The sequence below is a fragment of the Callorhinchus milii genome, unplaced genomic scaffold, assembly GCF_018977255.1.
Source record: "Callorhinchus milii isolate IMCB2004 unplaced genomic scaffold, IMCB_Cmil_1.0 Scaffold5, whole genome shotgun sequence".
Classification (NCBI taxonomy): domain Eukaryota; kingdom Metazoa; phylum Chordata; class Chondrichthyes; order Chimaeriformes; family Callorhinchidae; genus Callorhinchus; species Callorhinchus milii.
In genome coordinates, this window is record NW_024704746.1 from 17,827,166 (window position 1) to 17,842,317 (window position 15,152).

General features: G+C 37.7%; 1 protein-coding gene across 1 annotated transcript; it reads left to right on the top strand.

The window, feature by feature from the left end:
* The first annotated feature begins 4,712 nt into the window (after window positions 1-4,712).
* Window positions 4,713-8,878, top strand: LOC103174677 (leucine rich repeat containing 8 VRAC subunit B). The gene is made up of 2 exons (XM_007887176.2): window positions 4,713-6,836; window positions 8,606-8,878. Exons 1-2 carry the CDS (start codon window positions 4,713-4,715, stop codon window positions 8,876-8,878), a joined length of 2,397 nt encoding a protein of 798 aa, XP_007885367.2.
* The last annotated feature ends 6,274 nt before the right edge of the window (window positions 8,879-15,152 follow it).

Below are 15,152 nucleotides of genomic sequence, written 5' to 3' on the forward strand. Positions count from 1 at the left end.
ATTCCCAGAACAGGAAGTGGTTGCGGCAGGAACCTCTGCCCATTATTGCTTCACGCCCTCCCAATTTGAAGACAAAATGTCAGTGGCTTTGTTCTCATTACCATGGGTGGATTTGACATAGACTCTGGTGCCAGTAAGATTATGCAACAGAACACAAACAATTGATCAGAATGAAAACTAAACCTGGAGATCCCCACATTTCCAGCTCAAATTCTCATTTAGCGTGCTATATGTACAACAAATATAAGTCGTGGAAAAGCCTTTTATTTCCTGTGTTAAATGTAAATCTATTGGGAGGATGTCCATCAAAAGATATAGAACAAAATTGAATTTAAGAAGCTAGTAACAACATCACACTCTTCTGTTAGAAGTGCAGTACACATTGTCTTTACACTGACAGTTATGATTTCTTAATATTTTATACATAAAATTCAATTAACAACAACAACAAAATTACATTTGTAAAGCACCTTTCATGTCTGGAAGATGTCCCAAGTGTCCCAAGAATCAGTGTTCTTCATCCCCACCACATACATGCATATATACAAACAGACAGACAGACAGACAGACAGACAGACAGACAGACAGACAGACAGACAGACAGACAGACAGACAGACAGACAGACAGACAGACAGACAGACAGACAGACAGACAGACAGACAGACAAGTGCATATTAGACTTGCTGTTGAAATATTTTTATCTGTTGGGAGCATAAGAACCTTGCTCTCTTGGATAACCATGAGCTGAGGCTACTGAAAACACTGATATTGCAGTTGAAAGCTTCCCAACAAAGCATAACAAGATCTGTGTGTATAGTACCAGCAGTAGTTTGATTCCTCCCTATAATATCTTAATCTCAGCCATGCAAATCGAGAGAGGCACTGGACTACAGCTATGGAAGGAAAAGTGAACCAAAAAGCACTAGAAAGACTGCTCATATAGTACATCTTCCAGCAAATAGTTTGCTAATCTCTCTCGGGTGAATATGTTGTTGCCAAAAGACAAACATGTAGAAAGTTTAGAATTAATTTATTTTGTTGTGGGTCTCTTTAGAAGCATAAGTATAGCATTACTTGATATGATCTGCACTTTTTTGCTTCTGTTTCTTTTTTTCACTGATGTTTCTCTATTTCACAAGATTGGTTTGGTTGAAGAAGGCCATTCAGTCCATTTGATCTCATCTTTCCAGAAAACTCATTCTCCCATCACAATATCAAGCTGTTTCTTAAACAAGTCCAGCATCTTGGCATTGATAACTCTTCCTCATACCATTATTACTTTACATTTCTATTTTGCTCTCTCCTTCCCCTTTGTCTTCTGCAACTTTTGTTTTGTCCAAACCCAATGCCTCTCACATTATCCCAAAATAGATAATAATTAGCAGCAATACACTGGAACAACACTGTTACTAAACTCTTATACTCAAATACCTTGAGTATTTTCTTAATCTCAGCATTTGTCTGTTCCGACATAAAAATGCACAAAGTGCCATAAGAGCTGGGTAAAATTCCTTGCTCGCCCTCGTCATAAAATCCCATAAAATCCCATAAAGTCATAAAATCCCAATGAAATCAGGAAACCCCATAGAAATGGGAGCCCTCTAACTTGACTTTTTGGATCATAGAAGTTCTTGAAGTGAAACAAAATTCAATGTATCTATAGTTTAAATCAAAACTCATGGCAATCCATTCCTGTTGCCGTGTTTGCATTTATATTTGTACTCGCGAGTGACTTAGAATAAAATGGCATCATAGTCAAACAACTATAACATCACAGAGACGGAGTTGGAATACTGAAATCCTCGAATTCCAAAATTACCTTAAAAAAACCACGATTAACACAGGGATTGGGGAAACCCATTTCAAATCATGGATTACATTATTCTAGCCCGCAAATTAAAACACTTTAGACACGAGTTTGACAGCTTAGGGTTTGTCACTTTTTATTAGCCCCATAAACCAGCCACATTTTCAGATTCAGTTGGTCACCACCGTTGAAAAACACACCGAAGCACAAAAGTGACAACTGCTCCTTTGTGACCATAGAGATGTCCCTTCTCTCCAACCTCTTCGTATTTCAGAACACTCCAGGGGTAAGTCCAATATTTTTTGAAAAGGTTTCATATGTTCCATGACCACAATAAAGCATATTGGTTCACACAGTGGATAATCTACTAAACCCTAAGCAACAGTGTCATAGAATAAACATATCAAATGAGGCTACAGTTAGTTTGTTATTGTGATGTCATGCCAGCGATACTAATGGTCTGTGACTATTTTTATTTGTGGCACTCAACGGATTCTAGATACGATTTGGCCTACAATAAGACACAATGAATGTTATTTTCACAAGCGATGATAACTGTATATCTCACAAGTGCCCCCACAAGTGGAGTTTTATTCTGTCATGCTGTTAACCCCATGGCACATCCTCTCCAAAATATTCTTAATGAAAATTACCAGAAGAAAATAAGGGGAAGGTTAGAAGATTTTATTATTACACAGAAGGTTTTTGAATAGGAACGCTTTACCACAAATGGCTGTTAAGTCCAATGGTTTGATCAAATGGGCTGATGGGCCTCTTCGTCTGAACCAAACTTGTGATAAATACTTGAGAAAAACAACATTAAAGAGGAAGGGCGAACCTTGGGCAAGTTTCCTTACTCCACACGCCATGACTGTTTGTGGGACACTGCTGTGCGCAATTGGCTGCCGCGTTTCGCCCACAAATATACGGTCAATTCACTTTACAGTCTATTCTATGAAGCGCTTTGAGACGTCTAGAGGACGTGAAAAGCACTATATCAAATGCAAGAATTATTATTATTACTATTTTTATTATGTTGAATGGTCAGGGAAATGGGATTAGAAGAGACAGCTCCAAAGTGGTGCTATCACCAACACAGATACAATAGGCCCAATAAGCAACCCTGCCAACATTTTTATAGTATCTTATCACATTGAAACACCTCAAAGTCCATTAGAGTAGATACAAGTAGTAACTGTTTTGTGGGCAAAAGAATGCAGTGCTCTGCCAGTATAGCAGGACTGCTGAGACTCTGAGCTCAAACCCGAACAAGAAGCTTAAATCCACAACCTTAAACATATAGTCTGTTTACTGAAGAGAAACATTGTGATTTGTAATACCTTTTTAAAGCAGATTATTTAAACTAAAAATAAATTGTTGTGCACACATACATGTATTTATTTCCTTATAGATGAAATGTAGTTTACATTTCAGACCCAACCATTAGTCTTTACAGTTGAAGAACATAATGAAGATTTCAACGCCTCTTTGAGCCCTGTTAGTAATATTTCTACAGCCGTCAACAAATTGAGTTGAGCACAGGAATGTTATTGAGATGACAGAGACCTGCAATAGACATAGTCCGTGGACTGGTTCCTCCTGACTGATTACATTTTGATTGAGGGTGAGTGTACATTATCTGTAAATCTAATCAGCCAATTGCATATTTAGTACCATAGAAACCTAATTTTAACGCCTCATTCAAAGGATGACAACTCTAATAATGCAGCACTCCCCGAATATAGCAGTGGAGTGTGGGGCTAGATTGGGAGCTCAAAGCCCCAACTTGATCCCACAATTTTTTGACCCAATGATAAACGTTCAACTAACTGCGTTTCACTCACAAGTATACAGTCAATTCACTTTACAGCATATTCTGTGAAGCGCTTTGAGACGTCCAAATGATGTGAAAAGTGCTATATCAAATGCAAGGATTATTATTATTAAAAGTTGTTATCGAATCGGCTTCCACCACCCTTTCAGACAATGGTTTCCAGATCCGAACAACTCACTGTGTGAAAAAATTTCTCCTCACCATCCCTCTGTTTCTTTTAACAGCTATTTTAAATCGGTGCCCTCAGGTTACAGACTCACTCACCAGTGGAAATAGTTTCTCCTTGTTCACCCTATCGAATCCCCTCATAATTTTGAAAACTTCTATTTAGTCTCCTCTTAATCTTCTCTGCTCCAAGGAGAATAATCCTAACTTCTCTAGCCTCTCCTCACAACTGAAGTCCCTCATTTCTGATACCATCCTGGATCTCCTTTGCACCCTCTCCAATGCCTTGACATCCTTCCTAAATTGTGTTGCCCAGAACTGAACACAGCACTCCCCCTGAGGCCTAACCAGTGTTTTATAAGTTCCCAGTGACAGACTATTTGAATAAATTACAATAGATCAAAATCCTTTGGCATTGTATTATCCTTTCTGTACAGCTGTTCTGTTGCCAGGCATTAACGTTTTATCATAAACTACAATCCTATGTGGCAATGAGCAAGAACAAGAAGAAGTCATTTCTGTTTGCTATCACTTTTCAATCTTTTGTCTGTTATGTGAAAAGAAATTGCTCTCCATTTAGCAATCGAGCCAAGTGATGAAACTTACTCACACCAGGTAACCAAATCTCAGTGCTGATCACAACTGGGATCTGAACATTTCAATAAGAATCCAACACTGTCAGAGTTAATGAGCTACAAAAGGGAGTAAAAATAATGCATTGTCTCCAAACTGCTGCATTTCCTAAGTTTTTATCTTGCATTTATAATGAGAAAAATGTTAAACACTTACTGAATGGTACATAAGTCTATAAATGAACAGTACTTAAACCCCCAAAGAAGCACATTTCATTGTAAGCTATTTTGATTTGTAAATAATTGTTATGCTTTGGTCCACAGAATGCAGGGATGATTTCAGTCACTGAATTTAAGTGGTTAACAGATTCTCAGCCTGCCTACCGTATATTGAAACCATGGTGGGATGTTTTCAGCCACTACATTGCCATGGTGATGCTAATGATTGCTCTGCTTGGAGGAGCACTTCAAATTACTCAGATCAAAATGCTGTGCCTTCCTTGTAAGATGATTTTTGATGACAATTGCATCATTGCAAAGACCAATTTCAGCAATCCAACTGATCAAAATCCAATCGAAACTTCTAATGTTCCAAATGGAGTGAAAAACACCCTTGATAGACAGCAGTATTCCTTCATTGATGCTGTGTGCTATGAGAAACAGGTTCACTGGTTTTCCAAATTCTTCCCTTATGTGGTGTTCGGCCAGACATTAGTTTTTTTAATCTGCAGCAACTTTTGGCTTAAGTATCCAGGTACCAGTTCTAGACTTGAACATTTTATCTCCATTCTTCATAAATGCTTTGATTCGCCATGGACAACTCGGGCACTGTCAGAGGCAGTTGAGAAGAGTGGTGAAAAACAGTCTTTCGGTAAACCCAAAATGCCCTCAAACCACTTGAATGTGAGCAGTATAAATGTTGAGGCCAGTAAATCACTGCAGTATCAGTCCAGAGTGGAACCAAATGGTACTGATGCAACTGACACAAGTATTCTTGACCAAAAAGAGGGTGAACAAGCAAAGGCTATTTTTGAAAAAGTCAAGAAGTTTAAAACTCACGTTGAAGAAAAAGATGTTATATATCAACTCTATATGAGACAGATTATTATCAAAGTATTTATATTCACTATTATCAGTGCTTATGTCCCCTATTTTATACTTCGCATGAAGTTTGATATTATTTGTAAGGTTAATCTACAGGTATTTACAGGGTATCATTGGTATCACTGTGTCCATTCTTTAGCAAACATATTCAAAGTGTTGGCATCTTGCTATCTGGCACTGGTCATACTTCATGGAGTGATGAGTGTTTATAGTCTGTCTTGGATGCTCAGATATTCACTTAAGCAATACTCTTTTGAAACTGTTCGAGAGGAAAGCAGCTACAGGGATATTCCAGATATAAAAANTGATTTTGCCTTTATTCTTCATCTAGCTGATCAATATGATCCTCTTTACGCCAAGCGATTTTCAGTCTTCCTCTCAGAGGTCAGTGAAAACAAATTGAAACAAATTAACCTTAATTTGGAATGGACACTAGAAAAGCTAAAGTATAAACTGCAGAAAAACTCTCATGACAAGACAGAGTTATACCTATTCATGTTGAGCGGGCTTCCAGATGCAGTCTTTGAACTTAAAGAACTTGAAGTATTAAAACTAGAGCTCATACCTGAAGCCAAATTCCCTGCAGGAATATCTCAGCTTACTAGTCTTAAGGAATTGTGCCTTTACCATACACCCGCAACTGTGGATACTCAAGCTCTAGATTTCTTATCTGAAAATCTGAAAACCTTGCGTATCAAGTTCACTGAAATGGATAAAACTCCACGTTGGATATTTAATCTAAAGAACCTATCAGAACTGTATTTGACTGGTACTCTTAAATTAGAGAATAACCAGTTTTTGTTTCTCGATGACATTCAGAATCTGAAGAATTTGAAAACCCTTTACTTGAAAAATAGTCTTCCTCATATTCCAGCAGTCGTTACTGGCAAAGGCCTGCAAATACAGAAGCTGTCTATTGATAATGAAGGCACCAAGCTAACCGTGTTCAATACATTGAAGAATATGCTGAATCTCACGCACCTTGAGCTCCTCAACTGTGACCTAGAACGCATTCCACATTCTATTTTTAGCCTGTTCAATCTACGTGAAATTGATTTGAAAGGTAACAGTCTTAAAACCATAGAAGAAATTATTAGCTTCCAGCATCTGGAATGGCTTTCTTGCCTTAAGCTTTGGCACAACGCTATTGCATATATCCCAGTACAAATCGGAACTCTCGCAAATCTGGAACAGTTGTACCTAAACAATAACAGAATTGAAACGATACCGACACAACTTTTTTTATGCAGGAAACTACGGCACTTGGACTTGAGTTACAATCATTTGACTTCTGTAGGTGATGAGATCAAGTATCTGAAACACCTACAATTCTTTGCCATCACCAACAACAATGTAAGTTACCACTATTTGTTGTCAAAGAAGGTATACGGTAGATAAGTGAATTTTCAAAAGATCTTAAATTTTAGACTCTGTATTTACTTTCCATCCAATCATTCATATATATCTTTCTAATTCTTGAATTTAACTGACTGTGCATATTATCATTGCTAACAATAAAAGCAATTAATTGATATAAATAATCATAAATCATTCAGAAATCATGCTTTTGATCTCTATGCAATGGTTTGCTGCTGGAGGTATGTGTATGAACATCACATTCACACGTCCACAATATGTTTTGAGTAGCAGTCTTTCTCTAGTTTTCTCTCAGACCAGGTCCATCGGCCGTTAATGGGATGGATTTCGTTCTCAACATACATGTTAATGGATATAACATGAACTGTTTATAAACATTAACAGTTATTTTATCCTGATAGGATAAAAATCCACAATATGTTTTGAGTAGCAGTCTTTGTCTAGTTTTTTTTTCAGCAGTAACAATGTTATAAACATATATTCAAAAATGTGACATTTTCATAGCAATGATGTAACATTCAATGTCAACCCTTTCTGTCATCAGTGATACAATTCGGCGGAATTCTCACAGATAATAAATACCCAAGGAATTTCCATATTGTTAGTTTTTGCTTAGAAGTAATTTTTCACCTACCTTTTTTCACTCATGTGCCTACCTCAGCTGGTAGCACTCTCACCTCTGGGTTAGAAGGATGTGGGTTCAAATCCCATCAATACAGTGCTGAGTGAGTGCTGCATTGCCAGAGATGGCCGTCCTTCAGATAAAACATTAATCAGAGGGATTCATGTTCATGCAGACATTAAAAATCCCATGACATTATTTGAAAAGAAAAGGCAATTTTTCCGGGTGCCCTGAACAATAAACTCTCAGAAAATTAGTTAATTTCATGTTGACGGAACATTGCTTTGCTCAAATTGGCTGGTGTATTCACTGACAAGTACACTCACTATTTCACAAAAATTATGCATAAAGCACTTCAAGATGTTCTCGATATTATAGGTACTATGTCAAATACAAGGATTATTATTGTATTAATAAGTGCAGGCAGAGTGTACCCCAAAGCCTGTCACTCTCACTCAACCGTTAAGAAGTGCACACAAAGCAGTTTGGGTGTGTTTTGAGATGATTTTCCTTTTTGTTGCATCTGGAAAGAATCTGTTCAGTTCCTCTCTGCAGTCATTGCACTGAGACCCGGAACTCAATAATACAGGACTCACAGATGGAAACTGCTGTAATGTTTTTAATTCTTTAGCTAGAGACAAGCTTTATCAGTATTCGATAATCTTTACACTTTTAATACACTTTGAAGCCATATCCATTAAATGATGATGGTAATGGTCATTTGCAACTTCTTTCCACTAAAATTCCACTTTTTAATGTTATGTTTATCCTATGCTATGCATTTGAGAAGCAATTTTTATAAACACTGTAAACACAGTAATTAGAAAACAAGACGCAAAATACTGCAGATGCTAGAAATCTGAAACAAAAACAGAAGTCGCTGGGAACACTCAGCAGGTCAGGCAGTATCTATGGAGAAAGGAAAGTGAGTCAACGTTTTGGGTCCACAACCCTTCATCAGAACTGGAGTTCTGATAAAGGGTCGTGGACCCGTTGACTCACTTTCCTTTCCCCATAGATACTGCCTGAAGTGCTCAGTGTTCCCAGCGACTTCTGTTTTTGAATTAGAAAACAAGATTCTTTTGATCGTGTGGTACAGTTTTAACATGTTGTTTGTTTGTAGCTGGAGATGCTACCAGATGGATTATTTCAGTGCAAGAGTCTGCGTACATTGCTTGTGGGAAACAACAGTCTCACAGTGTTATCGTCTCGAGTGGGCGAACTCGTGAACCTTATGCAGTTAGAGCTCACAGGAAACCAGCTTGAGTCACTTCCTGAGGAACTAGAGCACTGTAACCTTAAAACAGGTGGTCTCATTGTAGAAGATTCACTCTTAACAACGCTACCTCTCTCTGTAAGAGAACATATGCAAATATCTGATAAGGAGCAAGCATAAACAGAACTTGTACTAAAACGTGCTGGCTGCAGTGTTTATACCGAGTAGAGATTATGGATACAAACATTTAATGTTATTCAGTTAACAAGCTTGGCTTGTAGCCATGTCCATTTTTCAACCTGTCGGATATCAAAGAGTCACTTACGAAGGAATTTACTGAACTGAAATATAGGAAAATGTTTCTAAGTCATCAAGGGAAGTGATATTCTAAGCAGGAAACAGGAAGAGAATGGAGCAGCGGTCAAGAAACTGTAATGCAAGAGATGTTATGTTGAGTCATTTTTTTGCCCTATTATCAATGACATGGGTTTGTTGGTTCACTTTTTGTGTGTATGTTTGTGGTATTCTTAAAATTGGACAGTAGACAAGTCAGGATGGTTAGACAATTAGAAATTACTGAAATGAATATATTAATTGTTAAATAAAAATAAAGTTGCAGTATCAGAATTTAAATGTTTCACATCCTGTATTTTCTTCCAAGGGCTGTGTGAGTTCAAAGATCTTTATCCCCTATTTCACAATGTTTACTCAGTATTCAGGGAACCATAGAAACTGTCGGGTTTGCTAAAATAATTAGAATGTTGGTTTGTTTCTCTTTAATTTGAAGTTCAGTTACACAATCGGTTTAACTTAGAGATTTTCTGACAATGAGTTAGCTTCTTTTAAGATTTTTACGATTTTGTTAGGATATTTAATTTGATGTCATAAAAAATACATGTTAAATATTGACCTTGCCATTTTGTTTATAGGTTTTAGAACACTGAAACCTTGGAGTCAAAAATAACACTGAAAAACAAAGAAAATATTTCTGTAATTTATGATATATCTTTGGCATTTTCCCATTTCTCTCCTTCCTACTTCGCCTCCATCCCATATTTGCTGCCACACATTCAACAACAACAGCTTGCACTTATATAGTGCTCTCCATGCAGGGCAGCGTGTCAGAATGCTTAACAGTGGCAGTGCCTGACTCCGAGCCGGGGGGTGGGGAGGTAACCGTAAGCACAATCAAAAAGGAAGGTTTTGTGCAATGAGCTGCTGATATAGATTGGAAAATTGCTAGATTTGATTGCTGGTCCGTGCTGAATTAATCAATCTATCTCAGACAGGAGAGCTGTAGAGCAAATTCAGTTGACCTCAATGTAAGAGGGTAAGATGAGCCAGGGTTCTTCCGCCTGACTGCTATCCAGTGATCCCTGCTGAAAAATGTTTAGTGTTAGGCACACACATTGCTGTAGTATCGGGCTCAACTGTTCTCCTTCCCTGTTAAATAGCCTACCAATACTCAGTGCGTTCGCACACGACTAACGGTCAATCGGATGTGCAACATATTGCCATCAGCACATATAATTGATTTTAACAAGGAGAAAACCCCAGTCTTATTTAATGAGAGGCATCTATATAATTGGTATTACAACTAGTCTGATCCCATTTGTCCTAACATTTCCACAGATATATGAAAAAAATAGCTTTTGCAGTTCCAGTGCCTTACTTCATTTTCAGTCTAATAGTTACTTCACCTCGTCTAGTGATATTTTGCCACTCCCAGTTAAGAAAGGCTGGACCTTAGTGCATACGAAATTGGGTGTTAGATTTTTTTAAAATAACATTTTAAACAGTCTCTTGAAACAGAGCTTTAAAGGAGAACAGGAGAATGAGGCTAACATGATTCCCACCTATTACATTTCCAATGCTCAGATGCAAATTGCAGTTCAGAGAAACTACTTCCACCAATAGCATCAGGATCAGGGCTCTAGTGTGACTTGAACCTGCCTCAGTCCCATTTATACCTCATTATGATTTTGGCAAGGATTCATGGTCACACATGCAGCTTAAAGGCAGCATCAGAATGAACTTTATGATATAATAATAATCCCTGCATTTGATATAACGCCTTATCACATCTTCGAGTCGTGTCAAAATGCTTCAAAAAAAAAAGAAAGGTACATTTCTTAGCAGCAATACCCCAATGCCGATAACAGATGGCCTTCAAAAGCTCTGATCCATTTATAGCAAACAAAACCCCAAATGTTTCAAAAAATGTTTGGAATGCAGATTATGAAATAAATAATCCAAAATGTGGAACAGGACCATTAGTGTAAAAAGAATGATGTGCATCCCCCGCAAAAAAAAGACTTGTGTGGTCAGGATGTAAGACAATGCATAATTTAAATATTCTGGATGAGAGCCAACACATTCTCCACTTTTCTATTTCTGGTAAGTTTTTTATTAAAATGTACAAATGTAACAATCATAAAAAAGTCATAATCTCTAAAGTATAAACATGAATGAGGTTTGGTAACATATTAAAAATCTGATATGTATTATTGCTTTTTTAAAATGTAGTGCTTTGTTCTTTGCCTTCTGGAACAAAGTTTTGCTGTAAAATTATCTCTAATTTATGGCTGGTATAAGGTCAATTGCAAACATGCCAATATTTGTCTACAAATACAGTCTCTACAATTTACAGTAGTTGCTGCGAAGCATTTTGAGATATCTCGACGATGTGATAAGGCGTCATATATGCAAGAATTATATTATAATTAATACAAAACTTTGTTTTATAATTCCACAAATTATGATCCCTACTCCTACTCTCCAAACAATACAATAATGCATAACACTGCAATGGTATGTATTGTGTAACATATCACATATAATAATAATCAATGCATTTGATATAGTGCCTTATCGCGTCTTCAAGACATCTCAAGGCGCTTCACAGAATATACTGTAAAGTGAATTGACTGTATATTTTGTGTATAATATACATAACATATATGTTATATTATTGTGTTTCACCCACAAATATACAGTCAATTCACTTTACAGTATATTCTGTGAAGCGCTTTGAGACATTTAGAAGACTTGAAAAGCGCTATATCAAATGCAAGGATTATTATTAATAATAACATCATTATTTTGAAAGATGACTTAGTGACACATCTCTCATGTCAATTAGAGTCAATTCCAGTAACCATGTTCAACTGGCATCCAGACATATGCACTTTCCAGAAGCGGTTACTCAATAAAGATAAGGAGTAGTCAGATTGTTCCTTTCTGTAACTACAGAGGCCAATTGTTGTGTCCCTACTGGTACACTGTCTGACATCAGTCCTGTAGCTCAGTGGTTAGAGCACTCGCCTCGCAAGCGAAAGATTTGGGTTCATTTCCTGGCAGGGCGAAATGTTATCCTTACTCCACACGCCTCTGTAGTAAATAGAAACCCAGTTGTTAGTCGATTGGCAGATCGCGTTTTCAGGGGTAATAAATCCTTCAAAAAAAAATTGGTCACTTCAATCTACGGCTGTTTGTGGAATACTTCTGTGCGCAATTGGCTGTCGGGTTTCGCCCACAATATATAGTCAATTCACTTCGCAGTATATTTGAGATATCTGAAGAAGTGATAAGGTGCTCAGTTGAGATCAAACGCAAGACCTTCCTGTCCATATAGTTTATCTATTTCCTGGATAAACTCACTGAGATATTAGGGAGGCCTGTTCTGGGCATTTTTTCTCCTTTTGGTCTCCTTTCATTGATATAGTCACATAAATATTCTGTTGGAATATGCTGTTTGAAACATTTAATTATTTTCTTCACAACATTGCTCCAGTCACAAACTTTTCCTGAGCATTAATTTCAGAATAAAGTAGCAATGAAGCTTGGTTGAATTCAGAATTATGAATGATCTAGTGCACAAATGATACAACTAAATGTTGATCAATCCTGAACACACGAAAAAAGCACAGAAATAAAAGGTGAATGTTTTTTGGAATTGCTGTGCAAGGAAAATGTTGGGTACCATTTGGAAAGACAAAGTGAGAAATGCTGAAGTAATGAGAAGAAATATAATAATAATCCTTGCATTTGACATAGTCCCTTATCACCTCACCAAGGTGTCCCATAGGACATAGTGTAAAGTTATGTGACGGTGTGTAGTTTGTGGGTGAATCAGAGGTTGAAGTGTATTGTTTGGATTTAAAGACCTACTGACATCATGTCACAGAGAATGGCAAACCAATCGTTAATTTGGAAAGGAAAAGAGCTTTGTCATGGTGACCTCAGGCAGTTATGTATTTCAATGTGATGGACATCATTAGATCATGTGGAAAGAAACACTTCATGAAGTCAATACCTATAAATATTATTGTAAGATCCAGTTTTACTAAGGTAATTACTTTTTTTACCCTGTGTTATAAATAATTTATTAATGCAAAGGAAACGTGTTTTCTCTAAAATAGTCTCTTAAGTTATATTTCTTACATTTGTAGAAGCAGATGAGTGACATCAAGTTGAATTAATACATTTAGATCAATGTGCTGGAAAAAAATGGCATCAGAGTGAATGATCGGGTACCAATGTGCCTTTATATGACAGCCTTTGAGTTTTCCTACTTATTACTTTGGATATGTCTCATTAGATGTCCAAGATAACACATTCTCTGGGCAATTTTGCACTGTGACTGCCAATGTGTTTTTCCCCAAATATGGTTGCAATCCATGTACATTTTGCGCTAGAGCTGATGTTGCTTTTTTTATATATCAACTACGGTATTACCATTGTGTTCTTTGCCCTCACTTTGAAGAACCCAAGTAAGTGAATAAAATCTCCAGAATCTTATAAGACTGTGGTGGCTATTTTCTTCCAGTAGAGAACTAAAAGGTGACAATGCAAGTTGTATTGTTTTCAGCATGAACATATTTAATGAGTGGAATTCATTTTCTAGAAATAATCCTGTGAACCCGAAACAAACAGAATACTCAGTCTTAACTCATGGAAAATGGGCTTTATTCCATTGGTCAACTTGACATAAGTATATATCGCCCTAGTGATACCTGTCTTGTTTTATTTAATTTAAAGCAAGCTTGGTTTAACTTGTCACTACCACTTAAGTCACCATGCTGACAATATCCCAGCCATATTTATTTATGTATTTATGCATATACCAAACTTGCCACTGTCGATAATTCGGCACTGAGCCCTATTGCCTTGGAGTGATGAATTATCAGGAACATAGGAACAGGAGTAGGCCATTCAGCCCTTCGAGCATGTTCCGCCATTTATTTAGATCATGGCTGATCTGTACCTCAACTGATCCTTTCAATTCCAATTTCCCACTTTCTCCCCGTATTCACTTATACCCTGACATAACAAAAATCCATCAACCTCACTCTTGAAGGTGTGGATGGATCCAGCATCCATGGCCTTTTGGGGGAGAGAATTCCAGATTTCTACCACTCTGAGTGGAAAACTGCTTCCTGATTTCACTCTTAGCCCTATTCACTTGGAGTAACAATTTATCAGGAGTACACTGAATTACCTCTACATTACTTACTAAATGTAATTAAATTATGAATCTGGAATAACAATTTAACATTAATTTTAACAACTATAATACGATGTTACTGCATGGTCTTTCTAAATCAAGTTATTGGTATTCAGACTTACTCTCAGACTTTTTGAACTTGCATGTAACCTAGCCACTGCTCCTTGAAACAATGGAACTTTCTGCTCCAATCCCTCCATCTTGCCCCCTCCTTAACCAGCTTCAAATCATACCCAAAGATAATGCATGTAAAACATAGACAGGTCAGGTCTGTGCCCAGGTCTGTGCTCAAATGGAAATGCGAAACAATACAAAATTACATTTGTAAAGCGCCTTTCACGTCGGGAGGACGTCCCAAAGCACTGAGAAGTCAGGGATTAGGACCCGAGCTGAGGATGTGGGGGTAGGAACGTGGCTGAAGGCGTGGTTGAAGAAGAGAGTCTTGAGGCATGCCTTGAAGGAGGCATGGGAGGGAGCGAGGTGAAGGGAATGTGGGAAGGAGTTCCAGAGGATGGGAGCAGAGAGGTTTAAGGCCCAACCGCTGATGGTGGGGTGGGCCAGGCGGGGGACATGGAGCATGCCCGAGCCTGCTGATCGGAGGGAGCGGACAGGTTGATAAGGAGTTAGCAGATCGGAGAGGTAGGAGGGGGAAAGGCCATGAAGGGCCTTGAAGGTGAGGATGAGAATTTTGAACTCGATCCTCTGAGGGATAGGGAACCAGGTGAGGGTGGGTGTGATGGGGTCATGAGACTCTGGTGCAGGAGAGGTCATGAGGTGCAGATTTCTGGATGGTCTGCAGCTTGTGGAGGGAAAATTTGAGAAGGCCATTGGCACAATCGAGCCATTAAATTGAATGGCTCATTAAATCATTAAATTGAATCTCAGTTAAGCAGTTGTGGTGGGTGGTGTAATGCTACCTTCTGACTTTACCATTGAAAACAAACTCTT